Source organism: Carex rostrata, chromosome 25, assembly GCF_964058835.1.
Source record: "Carex rostrata chromosome 25, lpCarRost1.2, whole genome shotgun sequence".
NCBI classification, from domain to species: Eukaryota; Viridiplantae; Streptophyta; class Magnoliopsida; order Poales; family Cyperaceae; genus Carex; species Carex rostrata.
In genome coordinates, this window is record NC_135942.1 from 2202788 (window position 1) to 2220110 (window position 17323).

At 35.9% G+C, this 17323-nt stretch overlaps 2 protein-coding genes across 3 annotated transcripts; both read left to right on the forward strand.

Moving 5' to 3' along the window:
* The first annotated feature begins 846 nt into the window (after nt 1-846).
* SRS2 (P-loop containing nucleoside triphosphate hydrolases superfamily protein) lies at nt 847-11386 on the forward strand. The gene is made up of 29 exons (XM_078292365.1): nt 847-950; nt 1052-1841; nt 1947-1988; nt 2087-2250; nt 2792-2963; nt 3051-3107; nt 3208-3313; nt 3394-3527; nt 3846-3920; nt 4186-4317; nt 4435-4557; nt 4861-4944; nt 5246-5359; nt 5445-5545; nt 5653-5719; nt 6242-6292; nt 6387-6464; nt 6552-6755; nt 6866-6904; nt 6999-7070; nt 7161-7247; nt 9484-9540; nt 9837-9988; nt 10052-10145; nt 10242-10295; nt 10377-10439; nt 10632-10691; nt 10792-10854; nt 11113-11386. The coding sequence occupies exons 1-29, from the start codon at nt 847-849 to the stop codon at nt 11200-11202; spliced, it is 3429 nt and encodes a 1142-aa protein (XP_078148491.1). The 3' UTR covers nt 11203-11386.
* A 313-nt stretch (nt 11387-11699) lies between these two features.
* CTF2A (FAD/NAD(P)-binding oxidoreductase family protein) lies at nt 11700-16708 on the forward strand. 2 transcript variants are annotated; one of them, XM_078292113.1, is made up of 6 exons: nt 11700-12040; nt 13704-13769; nt 13858-14020; nt 14139-14367; nt 14660-14938; nt 16192-16708. In XM_078292113.1, the coding sequence occupies exons 1-6, from the start codon at nt 11712-11714 to the stop codon at nt 16434-16436; spliced, it is 1311 nt and encodes a 436-aa protein (XP_078148239.1). In that variant the 5' UTR covers nt 11700-11711; the 3' UTR covers nt 16437-16708. The 2 variants fall into 2 exon arrangements, with proteins under 2 accessions (XP_078148239.1, XP_078148240.1); XM_078292114.1 differs by having other exon boundaries at nt 11713-12040; nt 13694-13769.
* The last annotated feature ends 615 nt before the right edge of the window (nt 16709-17323 follow it).

Consider the following 17323-nt stretch of genomic DNA (forward strand, 5'->3'; position numbering starts at 1 on the left):
AATAAATATTCGTTACCCGCTCTGGGCTCTACTACCGGATATTTACTGGATATCCGCTCCGTTTCCGAGTAAGAAAATTTATCCGAATCCGTATCCGCTACTGTTACTTAGCTTTCCAAAATTATCCGGATCCGTATCCGCGTATTATCCGATCCGCTTAATTCGGATACGGTTACTTTATCCGGATCCGTATCCGCGTATTATCCGATCCGCTTAATTCGGATACGGATAGTAACCGGATTCGGATCGGATAATCCGGCTCCGTTTTCACCCCTAAGTACATTTCAATATGGATTAAACATCTAATAGTTCAGATCGACGTTTTGAACTTTAAAATCACAAAATATGAGCGTGAAGTAAAATAGTCGCTTTACTTCGCAACTCACCGTAGCCCATCTCTTACTTGATTTATATTAAACATGTTTGAATTTTTTTTAATTTTGTACATAAATTCATCACTTGTATAATAAATTAATTTGAATGATTTAAATTTATTGCTTAAGTTCAATTCAATAAATTTTGAATTTAAACTCACCAAAAAAATTTGATAAATAAACTTAAATAATAAGATTCTGTTTATGCTGATGCAAATCCGATCCCGGTCCATTGACAGTTACCCTAGAGAGATGTCAATGGATCTGATGATCGAACCAGGGCCCAATTAGACTTTGTGCTGCGTTCAATAGCCGTATCGAGATTACCGCTATAAGGTCGGGCTTCAAATTTTAAAACACTGTACGTCCGCCGCTCCCTCCCGTCTCTCTCTCTCTCTCACTCCCTCCCTCCCTCCCTCCCCGTTTCCACACAACACACACTTGCGAGGAGAGAAGACGATGAACAAAGAGAATGCGCCACCTCCTGGTTCAACAGCGGTCACGAGCTGTTCCAGAGCTTCAAAACCTCTCCTCCCTTGCAAGAGACCCTTCTCCCCTTTTAGGCGTGTTTCAATTGTTTTTGGTTTTATTTTCTTGCGTTTCTATAGTACCTCCAAACATTTGTTCAATTTTAAGCTCTTTTCTCACTGATATTTCTGGTCATTTACATATTTCAGCAATATATGTGGATTGAATCAATTGCTAAACCGGGACCCACTTTCTGACATCAAGAACATAACCCAAAAATCAGAAGAGAAAACTGAGAGCTTATACTCAACTCCTTTGAAGCCCAGAGAGTCAACTTGGTCTCAAATTTCCGTTCTTGATGAAGAGCTTGATGAGGCTTTTCTACAAACAGTTGATACAATCTGTAGAGAGCGGTCTAAAAAAAAACCAGACAGATCCAGTTCAATCGAACTGGATGAAGTGGGTACTTCGGGTTCAAATAGAGAGGGACAAACCGAATGGATGCATGATAGGTGCAGGGAGATTACCATTCCTTTAAATAGCACACAAGGAGAATCAATTTTTAGTGATGAGGCATTTCTTAAAGAAGTTGATTTGTTGTGTGAAAGGTCAATTTTAAAAGAGGAAAAGTCTATATCAATAGGAGATGTTGGTGCTTGTATGAGAATTGAACAAAATGAGGTAAATTTTGATCAAGCACATGGAGAGAGACATGACAATGGCAATTTAATACCTCTTAATAAGGCACAGGAAGAAGTGAGTTGTAGTAACGAGGGTTCTCTTGTGCAAATTGATGTAATATGTGGACAAAGTTATACTATACCAAAGAATGGAGAAAATAGATTAGATTTGTCAGAAAGACAGGCAAAAGACGGCGAACATTTGATGCCAGAGAAATACAAAGAGTATTTTAAATCATTAAACGACAAGCAAAGAGAGGCAGCTTGCAATGACGTCTCAGTTCCTCTTATGATTGCAGCAGGACCAGGAAGTGGAAAAGTACTTGATTCTTTTTTTAAAATTTAAATGATAAATCTGTTCTCTCTTCTATTTTCTTGTTGCTTTGCGTGTAATTCCGAGTTTCTTTTATTCCATAAATTGAAGACTTCTACCATGGTTGGTCGTGTGCTAACACTGCTCAATGAGGTAACACTTTTACAAACACCCACTTTGATTAATTATATATTTTCATATGGTATGATGGTTGAAAAAAACTATGTCTATATACATATTATAACTTGTAGGGAATCGCTCCTGATAACATTTTGGCTATGACCTTCACAACAGCCGCTGTGTCGGAGATGAGAGAACGAATCGCAAAAGTGGTTGGAAAACAAATTGCAAAGGAGCTTGTCATAAGCACATTTCATTCTTTCTCTCTTCAGTTCTGCAGGTCTCATGCTGAAAAGTATGTAATTTTTTTTTTGTAGAAGTACATTTTTCCTTTTCTTTGAGGGGAATCTTTATATATACCTCTTCAGAACCCAGAGAAAGTCATTTCTTTTTCAGGAAAAATGTCATATACACATATGTGAACTTGTACAGTCACAAAGAAAAGATGGTATCTGGTTCACTTTTAAGAGTAAACATGCCGCCTATAACCCTCCAGATGCCCTAACTACTCCTAACTGCTTCTTTGTAAGTAATGTAAGGAGAAAGGAGTAATAATTTTGATTTTCTGGGTTGAAGAGAACTTGCAATGTGTATTTTTCATGTTTTTAAAGGGCATTCTTGATTTTTATAATCTGTTTAAGGGGAAAAAAATGACATTTTGAGGTTCAGCATGCATAATCCTTCATTTATTACATGACTCAAAAACTATTTGTTTATTCCTTGCACTCTTTGCTTGTCAAGACTTCGTGAGATAAATTTGAATTGTAAAAAAGGCTTTCAGGATCATATGCAGAACTACATAGCTAAAGATTTGTCTTGTTTTACCTATAAGGAAGGTTGGGTCGAACAACTGAATTCCTGGTATTTGGCCATGGACAACAGAGGCGTGCTGTTATTGAGGCCATGCGGTTAGTTGAAAATGAAAAGAATGCCTCTAGCGAATCCTGTATTGATGGCATAAAGTCATTTAAAGAGCAATCCAAAAAATGGGAGAAGTTTGTAACCAAGGTTTGTTTATGCCAACATTTTTTGGCGTTGTTTGGTTTCCTCATATTCTTTTTTTGTATCAGCTATAAGTATTTTATCGATTTGTAGGCTAAAGCTTCAGGGAGAACTCCTGAAGAATGCAAAAGAAGTGGGGATCTTGCTGGAGTATGTTTAATTTTGTTTCTCTATGATAACTACTTGTATTATAAATACAATAGCATTATAATTTGTTGTTCATCTTTTATTTTTCCCTTCTGTTTGTCAGGCTTCAATTCTTCAACACTACAATGAAATACTTAAATCATGCAATGCATTGGATTACAATGATTTTATTAGCTGTTCTATCATGCTTCTCTCAGATTTTCCTGAAGGTCTGTAATAATATCCTGGATTTTTTTTTGGGTGCAATTATAAGGCCTGAAAAGTAATTATAAAATCATGACATTTGTAGTGCAAAGAGAATGTACTGGCAAATGGAAAGCTATAGTAGTTGATGAGTTTCAAGATACCAGTTCTATGCAATACCAACTTCTGAGAATACTTGGTTCCCATAACCATATAACTATAGTTGGAGATGATGATCAGGTACTCCTTTTTGCAACAATTAGATGTGTTTTGTAACAGAAGATTAAAATACAATGCATACCCTAAAATATAAACATCTCTCATGCCTCTGTAAAACATTAAATTGTCATAAGTATCTTTCAGAATTTCTTACAATTTTGTATGGTTGGATAATCTCGTGTTTTGTTGGGGGTAGATGTGATATTTGTTGTTCTTCATGGATATTTTCTGAAGGTTTTTCTTTTAATAGACAAATCTATGGTAGACATAATCTTGGCTAATGGCGCCATATTCATCTCCACTAATGTTATTTATTTATCTATTTTTCTTTGGTTTCAGTCAATTTTCAGCTTTAATGGGGCTGATGTTTCAGGATTTGATTCATTTAGAAGGGACTATCCTAATCACAAGGAGGTTATATTTTTTACTTATTTGAATACATCTTCAAAGAATTTCTAATTATGAGAAACTGTCATGAAATTTGGTTTATGAACATTCTGTAAGAGGAGATATGCTGGCTTGTTTGTGCTGATATAACATCAAAGCCATAAAAATTGCATCTGAACTACTACTGGCATGGATAATGCTTATACCAATTATGTATTTTGTTTTATTAATATATAAATAATAACTCATGGGCTCATATCTAAAATTCTCATATGGTACATCTATGACACAGATAAGATTGAACAAGAATTACCGGTCAACAAAGTCAATAGTGGAGGCAGCCACAGCTTTGATTCACAACAATACCAAAAGAGATCTAGAATGTCACAAATTAGTGGAGACTGACAACCCTGATGGCTCTAAAGTATCCCTTCTCAAGCACACTTTTACATTTGATGTTTTATGTATGTACCAAGAAGATCCATTATTGCATTATTTTTTTATTTTTTTCATTTTGATGTTGTCCTTTATGGGCACATAGATAAATGTGAAGGAGTGTCATAGTGAAGAAGCACAATGCGCATATGTGGTAGATAAGATAATAGAGATCACATCAAGCTCAATTTCTAACTATGGTAACATTGCCGTACTTTACCGGAGACAGGTATTCACACTTCATTCAAATGCTTATTTCAATTTTAATAGAGAAGCCAAAGCTGATATATCAGATCACTGTAGTATGCAATTTCTTACTCTCTGAGAGTATAATTTACATTAGACCCTTTCCAATTGTGGGCTTGAGATCCCCGTTGATATGACAAGCACATATATAATATATATTTTGTTCTGGACCTCTAGTAACTGGCAGTTATGTCTGTTAGTGTATCATGACCACCATAAGCATCATTCTTGTTCTTATGTCGTAAGGTTCATTTTTATAAGTTAAAAAAGAAAATGGTGAATGCAGATATCTGGTAAAGCATTTCAAATGGCATTTCGTGAGCGCAAAATTCCATTTAATATACACGGTGTGGCCTTCTACAGAAAAAAGGTCAGTGTCTATTTTTTTTATTCGTCAGAACAGTTTTATGTTTACCCCTGTAAAACTAAATATCATATAGACCCGTAAAAGTTGTTAAGCATCCACGAATGACCTTTAGAATTTGCTGAATATAAACTATTTACTTCGCGCACAAATTCCTTCACTGAAATATGTATAAAACAAAAAGAACAGAAAAGAAAAACAAATACTTCCATCAGGTTGTCTGTATGTTGGATTTACTTTTTCATTTGTTTTGCATATAAGGTAACAAGCATATATTCGAAAAATTTAGTTTTAAATTTATTATTAGGTAATAAAAGCAATATTGGCAATACTCAAGACGACATTGGCTGGTTGTGATGATGGCCCGTCTCGTCAGGCTTTCAAAGCCCTTTTCCCCGGTGATAAAGAAGAAAAAAAGAAGGTACCTTTATTTGCTTTGGTAATATTTATTACGAGAAACAAAAGGCATAAAGCAACAAAAAGTAATATTGGTAATGCTATTTCAGGTAGTGGAGTATGTTGAAAAGATAAGTTATGCAAGAAAATGTGGATTCCTATTAGCCGCCCGTGATATTTTTAGTGCAAAGATTTCTGGCACCTTCAAAAGGTCCTTTTAAGTTAAATGCATTCATATTCATATTCATATTTCTGTTAGAGACCCATTTTGAGTTTTGACATCCTTTTTGTTAAATTTTTCAATTTTATTTCATATAGGGCTCAGTTGACTCAAGGCCGTAAAGTCTTATCAACACTAGACATGATCTCAAAACTTGTGCAGAGGGTAAAATCTGCAACACTTATTTTATATACAAATTTGGCTAAATCACTTAATGGAGTTTTTTTTTCTTTTCTTTTTGGGACACATTACTTGAAAAATGCTTAATGTCCCTGCATACCAAGAATGTTCTACTTATCCCTTGGAAATATTGGATATATGATTTATCACATAATTTGGGTACATTTGAACAAATTAGCAGAGGGAGGGCATGTGGGGCATTGACCATTTTTGGGGTAATCACTCCTGTCCCAACTTATTTTCCAAACATGACATTCTACATCAAAACTTGTCAATATAAAAAAAATATGAATTTACGTAAGTTCTTCTTTAAAACGGCTCTAGTTGGATAACCAGACTATGTACCAATTGCACCCAATTCATTCAAAACATAGAAATAAGTTATGGAGAGCCCTTTCCACAAGTATCATATTTTTTCTGTTAATGTGTTTTGACATTGTTTATTGCGGCTTCCATATAAGTGGGGTAATACCTTTTTTATCTCCATTTGAAATTTTTTGCATGAAGGAGCAATCAATTTCAGTGGTTGTCACTTCAGCGGCTGATGTCTTACCTCAGGTATATCATAATTTCTAACCATGAATCCTTTTTCAACATCTTTTTTCTTTTCATTTTTCCAGTTCATACTATTTTATTTATTTTTGTGATATAGAAGTACCTTCTAGAGCAGCGTGCAACTGTAAATGTGGATGGTGGCAAATTCCTGAATGAAGATCACGACATCAGATCTGTAAGCAATCCAACTGTTTCCACAATATAATTTCAATTTATGTTTTGTTGGGTTTCTGATTATTGTATCCAATCTTCTAATGCTTAGGTGATTCAAGTTTTAATGGATGATTTGTCGGATTTCTTGTCAAATCATTTCTCAAACCTAGAGGAGGCAACCGAATCCACGGAGAAAGGATGTGCATCTACGCTCAAATCTTTTATAGACTACATTGCTGTAAGAGAAACAGAGAATTTCAGGTCAAGAAGGAATGAAAATGAGAATTCCGTTACTTTGACCACAATTCATCAGGTTATTTTATTTTTCTGTATTAGGCTCTACTTATTTTGCACACATTTTTTCCTTTTTAAAACAAGAACAGGACCGAAATTTTAGTTGACATTTTTATTGTCCTTTTGCAGTCCAAAGGATTAGAGTGGGATGTTGTTTTTATAGTAAAGGTATGTTTTCTTTCTTTCTTTTTTCTTTACAAAAACAGATTCATAATTCATTTATTTGTTATTTTAACAGAGTTTATATTTTAGTTAATTTCAGGCAAATGACTTTGAAATTCCTTTGTTGCATGAATATAATGGTTTTTCTAAAGAAGGTGGCATTTCTCTTGAGGTATGTCTGGCCATTTTGCATATTGATCTGTACAATTTTCTTAAGTGCCCATTATTAAATGTGAAATACATTTTGTCGTTGACATGTTAGGAGGAAAGAAGGCTCTTTTACGTCGCAATGACACGTGCTAGGAAAAAGCTTCACATTTTATACCTTACTCTGGATTTTAATCGCCAGGTCAAGCATATTTAAGTTTGAATTATTCTTTCATAATGATTACATTATGATACTGATGATAATGACTGCTGAGAATATTATGGAAGAAATTAGGGTCCTATATGTATTTCAAGCCAAAAATCAATCTGATACCCGTCTCTTTTCGAATTTATATCCTCTAGATAACAGAATATTTATGTTTGGATCACGACCGTCTGATTGGAATCCGGGTCAATCCGGCTCGAGAAAGAATGCACGGGGCCACTTTAATAGTCGTGCGGATTCTGGTGACGGTCTCGATCCAAACAGAAATATTCTATTACCTAAGGTGATACGAATCCCCGTTTTTCTCTCTCTGTCCGCGTAAAACCCTACGCAGCTACGCTCCGCCAAAAAAGAAAACCGCGCGTCCGCTAAACTTTAGTTCGTAGCCGCCCCTCCCTTCACCGCTCCTCCTCGCTTCTTCTCTCCTTCTCTCTCTCACTAGCTCTTCGGTTTGGTTGCCTGTGTGGGGGTGCTCTTCCCCACAACCGCTGTGGCGGGGTGAGTATGGAGAGGAGAAACATGGCTGTGATGGACAGAGTGGCCTAGGTCTCGTCAGAACAAGAGGGCAGACACGGCTGCCGTGGGCCGTGAGGAGATTAAGGAGAGAGATTGTGACTTGTGTTGCGTTCACGGGTAAACTCAGTTTGAGAGGATGGACAATCTCCTGGGGAAGTTAGATGAGAACAATGTGAAGCTGTTGATTAAATGGATATGGATGAAGCAGGCAGAGGCTTCAGCGTCAGAGTTGGCACTGGAGCTGCATCAAGTGGATCTGAAGCTTGATGGACCAGCCACGTACTTGAGTTGGTCACGGCGGATCAGGGGTGCTTTGGTGGGGAGAGATCTTGAGGGTTACCTGACAGGAGAGGTGGAAGAGCCCAGTGACCACAAGACTGCTGAGTGGAAGATATGGAGAGCTACAAACGCGTCATTGTATACCTGGCTGCTCAATTCCATGGTCCAATCGATTGCCAGTACGGTTGATAGCATTCAGAGTGTGAAGGACATCTGGACAAAGCTGCAGAGGATCTATGGTTGGGAGAGGAACAACATGAGAGTGTTCCAGATTTATCAGGAGATAGATGCTGTTTTCCAGGGAGATAGGACGATTCAGGAGTATGCCATAGAGCTAGAAAGTCTATGGATTGACTATGACCACTTCTTGCCTATGACAGTGTGCAAGGATCCGAAATGCAAGAGCAGGGAGGTCTTTGCACAAAGGAGGACCATGCAATTCCTGAAAAACCTCAACCCTGCGTTTTATCAGATGAGGGCAGATCTTCTGGCTCAGACAAAGATTCCCACACTTGATGAGGCAATTGCGACTATGATGCAGGAGGAGAGTCGCATGAAGTCACTATCTAATGCTGCTGGACTTTCAGGGATGCGATCTGCCTTGGCGACATCAAACCCAAACCCCTATCGTAGTTATGGTGAGACTCGCAAATGCTACAATTGTGACAAGGTTGGTCACTTGAGCAGAGCCTGCCCTAAGCCTCCTAGAGAGATAGAGGCTGGTAGACAAGGACAGCCTGGTGCTCGTGGTGGTCGTCGAGGTGGCAGATGTGGCTCATATTGAGATTGATAGGTTTTTAATCGAGGAGAAGCTAGATAGTGGACTACGGAAGCTGAGTTATGTTCCGACTGAGGATCAAGTAGCATGTTGCCTCACAGAGGGTCTTAGCTCCTTAGGTCTTTCTAGATTATCTTTCACCCATCTTGAGGGAGTGTTGAGAATGAAGTTAAAAATGCTAATTATGTAAAAGGACAATTATGAAATAGATTTGGGACCTATAAGTAAGATGTGTGCTCCATATAAGCCTTCGGGTGAATTAATGAAATTATTTCTTTCTTCCAAAAATCAATTGTAACAAAGCAGCAGCAATATTATCAATTAATATATAGCTACATTAACAACAACAACAACCAAGCCTTTAGTCCCAAACGAGTTGGGGTAGGCTAGAAATAAAACCCAATCACAATCAAACAATAAGATAAGTAATAATAAAGTAGTCATAAAATAAAAGTAATAAAAATAAAAGTAAAAGTGATAGTAATAATACTAATACTAATATTAACTATATTCTACCTAATCGTAGAAATCAAAGTTCTAATCTTACATCCTAGACTCCAACTTTCTACTTCTATGATCTAAGACCTATCACTTTGACAAGTAATTTTTTTATTTTTTTATTTTTATGTGTGTTTCCAGCTGCTACAACCGTCAAGATTTCTCAAAGAGCTGCCACAGCATTTACTTGAATGTCAGGTAATTTTCTACTATCACATTTTGATTCATTTTCGATAGTGGGGATGGAGTATCATCTCACTGGTACATTTTTTTTGCTTGGATTATAAGTTTAAGTGGACTTCCTTCTATGTGCTTATTTACCTGGGATTCTCTTTTTCTTTTTCTTTTTTTGGCCTAAAAGGATGATAACTGATGGTTTTATAGCAAACCAGTTGGGTTCTGTAGTGAGATGGAATTATGGAAATGTACCTTACATATGAAAGAGACACACACACACACTATCTTCTTTTTCACATTTTTTAACTATGTATTAGGGAGAAGAAGACTTGAAACAATGGGGACCAAAATCTAAAGAGATACCTCCGTCTGAAGGCAATGACAATAAAATCACCGAATGGAGAAATGAAAGCTCGTGTTTGCCAACAGAGTTAGCTCAGATGTGCCCTGGCAATGAGTTCTTAAAGAGGTACATACAATTTCAAATTAATATTTAGGATGTAGGAGGATATTTCTGAATATTTATTTGTAGGTTTGAGACGGAAGATAGGTCGATTGTGTCTCACTTATTTCACCAATGGGCTAGAAAACAAGCTTTTCAAACCCCAAAGAGGCTGCTTGATAAGGTACTCTTCAAGTTGCCATTCTACAATATGAAATAAGAGATGGTCTAAGATGTAGTTTACTATATATATATATATATATATATATTAAATTGACAGGTTGGTTTTGTCATTGATGAACGATTGAGGGGAGGCAAATCATACAAGCGCAAGGTTCTACTCATTAGTTCCTTATCACAAAAAAATATATTATTTTACTCATTTCAAGTTAAAATAAGCACCTTTTGTTTTTAGGATGTTTTATCTGACCTCAAATCATGCCTAAGCAGTAATGAAGCATTTCAATACGCTGAATATGTGAGTTTTGTACTTCACATGCTTTACTATTACATATTTAGGTGAAAATTTTGTAGTGATTACTGTAATTCCTTTTAATGTGTTTTGATGCCACTTAAGTATACAAAAGCTAGTGTTCAGAAACTCTGAAAATTAACAATTAGGCATTTTGGGTATCTGGTTGACCTTTCAAACTACTTCTAATCGTTGTAGATTATAAGATGGGAGCAAATTCCAATCGACAAGCGTGCTTACCTGACCAGAGAGAGACAGGTTTACTTATCTGATCTTTGTTGTGCTTATTGTTCTATACTAAGAATTATTATTGTTTGTACTGTTCTTAATAACTCTTATCCTTAAAATTTGGATTTAGGAGCATTTTCAAAAGCAGAGAATTGAGAACTCCATGAGCTCATCTGAAGCCACTCCTAAACAAGTACTGTCATCTTTTATTTAAATTTGTAAATTGCTGAGAACTAATTCAAATCATTGATTAACCTCCAACTAAAAACTAAAGGTACCAAACAATGCTTCTAGAACAAACACAAGTTCAGAAACTTAGTTTGTGTTAGTACGGTATAGATTTGACCTGTTCGGATTTTTGTTAAACTTTGTTTGGTAATGAGCACACATATACCATTTAGTTTTTGCCAGTTGTAAATAAGATTGAATTTGAGCTATTGGTTCTTTACAGATTGCATATCTTAGAAATCTCGGTTGCACTGTGGTACCAACCTCGCGTCTTCATGCTTCGCATCTCATTGAACAATACAAGTCATTGTGAGGAAACAAGGATTCAATTAAATGTTAATAGTTCTAATTGAGAATTTGGTGCCTCCACCTTTTTCCCTCCTTTTCCTGTATATATATATATATATATATATATTTTAGGTAATTTATATTGTAATTGATGCTGGATGGTTTTCTATAGATTTGACAATAAGGATAAACTTGAAATGCTTTATTTGTAGCTAAAAAGAATCATCATATTCTCTTCATAAATTAGTGTCTCCATTTCTGTAAAGACTGGAGAACAAGACGCGGTCAAGTATCATGTGGCGCCAGGGAAATCCCACGAAATCACTCCTCATACCAGATAATTCGTCTCTTTTCCCTCCAATCTACTCTAGTAAACAACGTTAGAGATTCTTTGTCCTTTATTTCTGATAGCTATTGGCCAATAGTATGTTTCCACGTCATATAAAAGTGAAACGTCGTAAAAGTTATTTGTGGCTATTACTGCATAAGTCTAGAGGCATATAAAGCTCACTCATACGGATACTTGCTTTGCTGATGGATATCACCATGGCCTCTTCTCTCGTCTTTCAAACCCCACCACCGCCACGCAATCAAATGTTTCGCAAAATTCCACGTGTCGCCTCTCCATTGGTGTCATGTGCCTCCACTAGTTCAGAGGCGGTGGTGGTGGTGGGTGGAGGGATTGCTGGATTGGCGGTCTCACTTGCTTTGCACAGACTTGGTGTGAGCAGCCTAGTCCTGGAGCAGGGCCGTACTCTGAGAGCCGGTGGTACATCTCTCACGCTATTTAAAAATGGGTGGAGAGTGCTTGATTCTCTTGGTGTAGGCGACGAGCTCAGGCAGGATTTTCTTCCCATTCAAGGGTAATAAAATTTATATATTATTGCTCTTGAGAAATGTTTTCTGTCCCAACTCCCAACGTTTCACTCCCTATATTAACTTCTGTTTATAACAATATTTACTTGATTCTCTTGGTGTTGGCATGAATTTTGATGTGTAAAGTACATTTGCATGCACAGATTTTAATGCATTGAAAATGGTGAATTTTGTACAAATTCAAATTTGTATTGGTTCACCCACTCCTCACTCCTGCACATTAAAATTTTATATAGGATCACATCTGTCTGCATGAACAAATTTTGATGCATTAAAAAGTGTTTGCCTGTGCAATTTTTTAGTGCGTCCGAATTTAAACATGGTTCATCATTTTTGACACATCAAAATTTATGGGCGCGAATCGTATTGGACGATTCGTGCCAACGTCGGACAAGTGATAGGCAATTGCTTCCCAAGCGATAGTTAGCAAACCTCTTATAAAATAGTTTAACTAATTGGAGGAATTCATATGATATGTGTAACATATATATTTGTTTCTTCGTTAATAAATATATCGATTATTTAAATACATATGTCTGAGCGTCTGTACGAAAACTGATGTGTTTTTAAATGTTTAATGTAGATTCTGTACGTACAAGTTTGATGCACCGAAAAGGGTGAATCCCGTACAAATTAAGATTTGTAAATGATTTGCCCTTTCAAATGCATTAAAATTTTGTATAGGATGACACTTTCTTGACCAACAAAAACTATGAAGAATCACTAGGGCACTATTTTAATATCGCAGGCACAATTTTTTATGCATTGGAAAGGGTTAGCACTTTATAAATTTTTAGTGCGTCCAAAAGAATGAATCATGTAGAAATTTAAAAAGGAAAAATTGTACATGTGAATTGTACTAGATGTATCAAAATTGTGCCAGTGCCAAGACAAGCGACGGACGATTGCTTCACGAACGATAGTTAACAAACTTGTACTGTTAACTGTTGAATGTATTTTTCTTCGAAATAATATATATATATATATGGATTGTGGTATATCACATCTTCCACTGAATGATAAGTTAAAAATGAGTTTTGTACAATGAATGATTAGAGCCTTATGGTATCAAGAATTACATAATTATGTGATCAGAGTCCTGATATTTAAGAAAAAAAAACTAAACAATGTATAGAAATTTAAAAAGAGAAAAGAACAATAGAGGAAATTAGAATTGTTTCTAAGGTTTTTTGTATCAAAGATAATTAGGATGGAATAATAATGTCTTTAGAATGATTTTAAGAAATACTTGAAAGTAATATTATCACTGGATACAAAAAGTAGGATCTTATTTAGTTGAAGCTGTTTAAATATCATCACTATACTAGACCATGGCATTGTAGAAATTATTTTTTATTTAGTTAGTATTTAAGAGTGAATGATAGGCCACTGCATCAGAAGTTGATATTGACTAATCCTAAAGCAGTAAAGCTTCTATAAATATACATAAATGGTGATAAATTTTGTTTGTCCATGAGACGTATGTTCGATTTTCACAAAATATATAAGGAGAAAGGGATGATGGGGTTATTTGGGAGCCTTATTTAAAAAAAATATATACATAAAAGAAGGTTAAATGGTGTTGGGAAATATCTTAATTACCAAATACTGAGTAAAACTAAATTTATTGGGTGGTTCAGTTGTGTGCAGGATGGTAATGAAATCAGATGATGGAAGAGAGCTCAGATCCTTCTCTTTTGACAAAGAAGCCCCTGGGTAAATTTATCTCTTTTGAACAACTAAATGGTGCAACTTTAATGAATGTATATCATAATGTAAACAATTTATACATTACTTGTGTCAGGCAAGAGGTACGAGCAGTTGAGCGAAGGGTTTTACTTGAGACTCTTGCAAACAAATTACCACCCGGTACAATTTCATACTCTTCAAAGGTCCAATCTGTAAAAGCACAAGAGAAGGAAGGCACTTTGCTAGAGCTGGAAGACGGCCGTGAAATTCTTGCAAAAGTAACTTTGTCATTTAGAAATATGAAGCTAATAACAAAATTTTCCTAAAAAAAAAAAAAAATTCATAATTTGTTGTGCATTAGCCTTTCTTTTGTTGATTTTGTGCTTTGAAAAACAGACAGTGATAGGTTGTGATGGGGTTAACTCCCCAATTGCAAAATGGATGGGATTTTCTGAGGCGAAGTTTGTTGGCCATTGTGCGTTTCGTGGGATGGCAATTTATCCTGATGGCCAGCCTTTCGAGTCAAGTGTTAACTATATTTATGGAAGAGGGTTACGTGCCGGCTTTGTACCAGTTTCTCCTTCTAAGGTCTACTGGTTCATCTGCTTCAATAGCAATTCTCCTGGTATGTATACAATTTTTGGTACATTTATGAAATATATCATTAGACAATTAATGTCTGTGTGTATAGGCATTACAACTTGTAAATAAAATGTGTGCAATATAATCATTCTTAGCCTAGTTTAGTATAGTACTGCAAACCTTTTTATTGATTTATAACAAAGTCTGAATCTGCTGCCATAGCTGTGATGGCAAAATAACTATAGCATGCTGTGTGAATTGTCCGATTAAAATCGAGGCTCTAAATCACACTACGTCTTTTGTTTTAAACTTTAAACTTTTATTATTTTGAACAGGTCAGAGAAACACAGATCCATCTCTACTAAAGAAAGAAGCCTTGGACCTTGTAAGAGACTTCCCTTCTGATCTAATAGATACAATACGCAACACCGAAGAAGAGATCATCATAAAAACTCCATTAGTGGATCGGTGGTTATGGCCTGGTCTGACGCCACCTGCGTACCGAAATGGAGTAGTGCTCGTTGGAGATGCATGGCACCCCATGACCCCCAATCTAGGTCAAGGTGCCTGTTGCGCATTGGAGGATTCAGTGGTACTTGCAACTAAGCTCTCAGGTATGTACCGGTACAAATCAACTTGTACCAGAACCAGTGTCAGGTAGGGGTGTTCATCGGGTCTGGTTTAATTGGTTTTCAACCGAACTAAGAGAGTTTGGATTAAACAGATCAGTTTTTCTGGTTAAATGGATTGGTTCAGTTTAGAAATTTTTAAAACCTGTTAGACGTAATGGTTACAGATCGAAAAGAGGAGTATAATTCTTTTGAGCCTATAAAATTATAATTATGAACGTTTTCTTTCAGTATGAAAATCATTAAATCCTAATTCAATTTTGTGTATTGAAATAAATAATTCTTTTTGAGCCTATAAAAAAAATTCAAATAATTAAAAAAACTGTTTATTTTTTTATTAATCTTCTTACTTCAGTTTAACCGAATAAACCGAAATTTAGTTCGGTTTGTTTGGTTCAGTTTTAATTCGGTTTATGAGTTTATTACGGTCGGATTGATTGTATTTTTGAAAACTAGAATACAACTTTAGTTTGGCTAATTTATTTCGGTTTTTGAAAACATCCCTAGTCACAGGAATTTTTTTCATCACCTAGATAGTAGAGGCCTGAGTACCTGCAGCTTTAATTAATCCACCACATACCAGTACGTACCAACAGAATATATCAGAATCTGGGCCAATTCGGTCCAAGGTGGAATGCACGAGGCCCCTTTAATATTCATGCGGATTTTGATTGGACGGTCCGGATCTAAACATAAATATGCTGTTACCTTAGGTAATATGAATCTCATTGATGGGTGCCAGTTTCTATGCCCCAGCATAATATTTTTATTCTGGATGTAACATGCAGGTGTTATTCTATATATAATAAACAACTCGTATCATGCAATCTCTTATGATACCTACTTAGCCAATATTTTATTGGGTTTAGAGTCACACCATCCCACCAGAATTCACATCCTCTCCAATACCTGATAGGGGAATCTTTTACAATTACTAGATCTGAACCGTACTTTTTAACTTGGCACGAATCTCAAAGCCCAAAAATGGGGCCCCCTACAGTGACCCGAATCCCAAGCCGGTTGAGATTTAATCTCAAACCGTAAAGTAAGTGATCCTCTGCAATAATTGTGCAATACCTGAGAGGATACGGGTTCATCCCACCATGGGTCCAACTATGCTACTTTGATATGATATTAAATGGAAGGTTTTTTTTTAATGCAACCAAAATAAAGGAGCTTCAATTTTTTTTCTTTAATAAAAATAATTTGGAGCTTCAATTGCTGGTACATGTGTACAGGTTCTATAGGGAAGGGGCAAGATGCAGTAAACCAAGCACTCAGAGAGTATACCAATGAGAGGTGGACACGTGTGTTCCCTCTGACGGTGCGTGCCAACCTGGTGGGGTCCCTTGTGCAGTGGGACAACCCCTTGGTATGTGCCCTTAGAAATGGTGTTTTGATCCCTAAAATTGTCAGATTGGGTCCGTTTCTTGAGCACACCAATTTTGAATGTGATTTGCTTGAACCAGTTGCATCAAGCTGAGTTATATAATGATTTTGTGTACTGGGATGATGTAATTAATGTAAAAAAGGTGTACTTATGATTATGAATAAACATGTGCTGTAATGGGGTAAGTATAATGACAGAACTGGTTTGGCTTCCATGCAGTGCACTAGTCATATATTTTTATTATTTTGACTTTATTGTGCGTCCGTTGTATGAAGTCAAATTACCTCTGTCAATTTCTATACCCGCTGTTATGTTTACTCGTTAGACTGCGATAACTTTTATAACCGAATAAGTGTTGTGATGCATTTAACAATTTAATACGACTCTGCTGAGGTTTTGTTTTTTATTTTATTTTATTTTATTTTATATCTGTGCTGGGTGAAAGATAAGAAAAGATAAAATAAAACTTCCTTTTATTATCAACGCAGAAGAAAATGCATGGAAAGCTATGTGCTTCTGTGTGACGGACATATATATATATATATAGTGAGTAAGCCTACGGTGTTATGGGTTGCATAGAGGGCTACGGTGCTACGGCTCAATATTTGAGTTTTCAAAATTCTAACGATCGATCTGAACTGTTCATCTTGTTCTCTATATTTATATGTGTTTGGAGACCAAATTTTATATTTTTGGGAAAATTTTTACTATTTTTTTAGATAAGTAGAAAATCAAATATCTGAATGGTGCAGAATTTTTTAGATTAAGTGATTTTCTACCTATCTAAAAAAATAATAAAAAATTTCTCAAAAATGTAAAATTTGATCTCTAAACACATATTAATATGGAGAACAAGATGAGCGGTTCGGATCAACCATTAAAATTTTGAAAACTCGAATATTGAGCCGTAGCACCGTAGCCATACTATATATAATTATATATATATATAGAGAGAGTTGGGCTACGGTGCTATGCATATA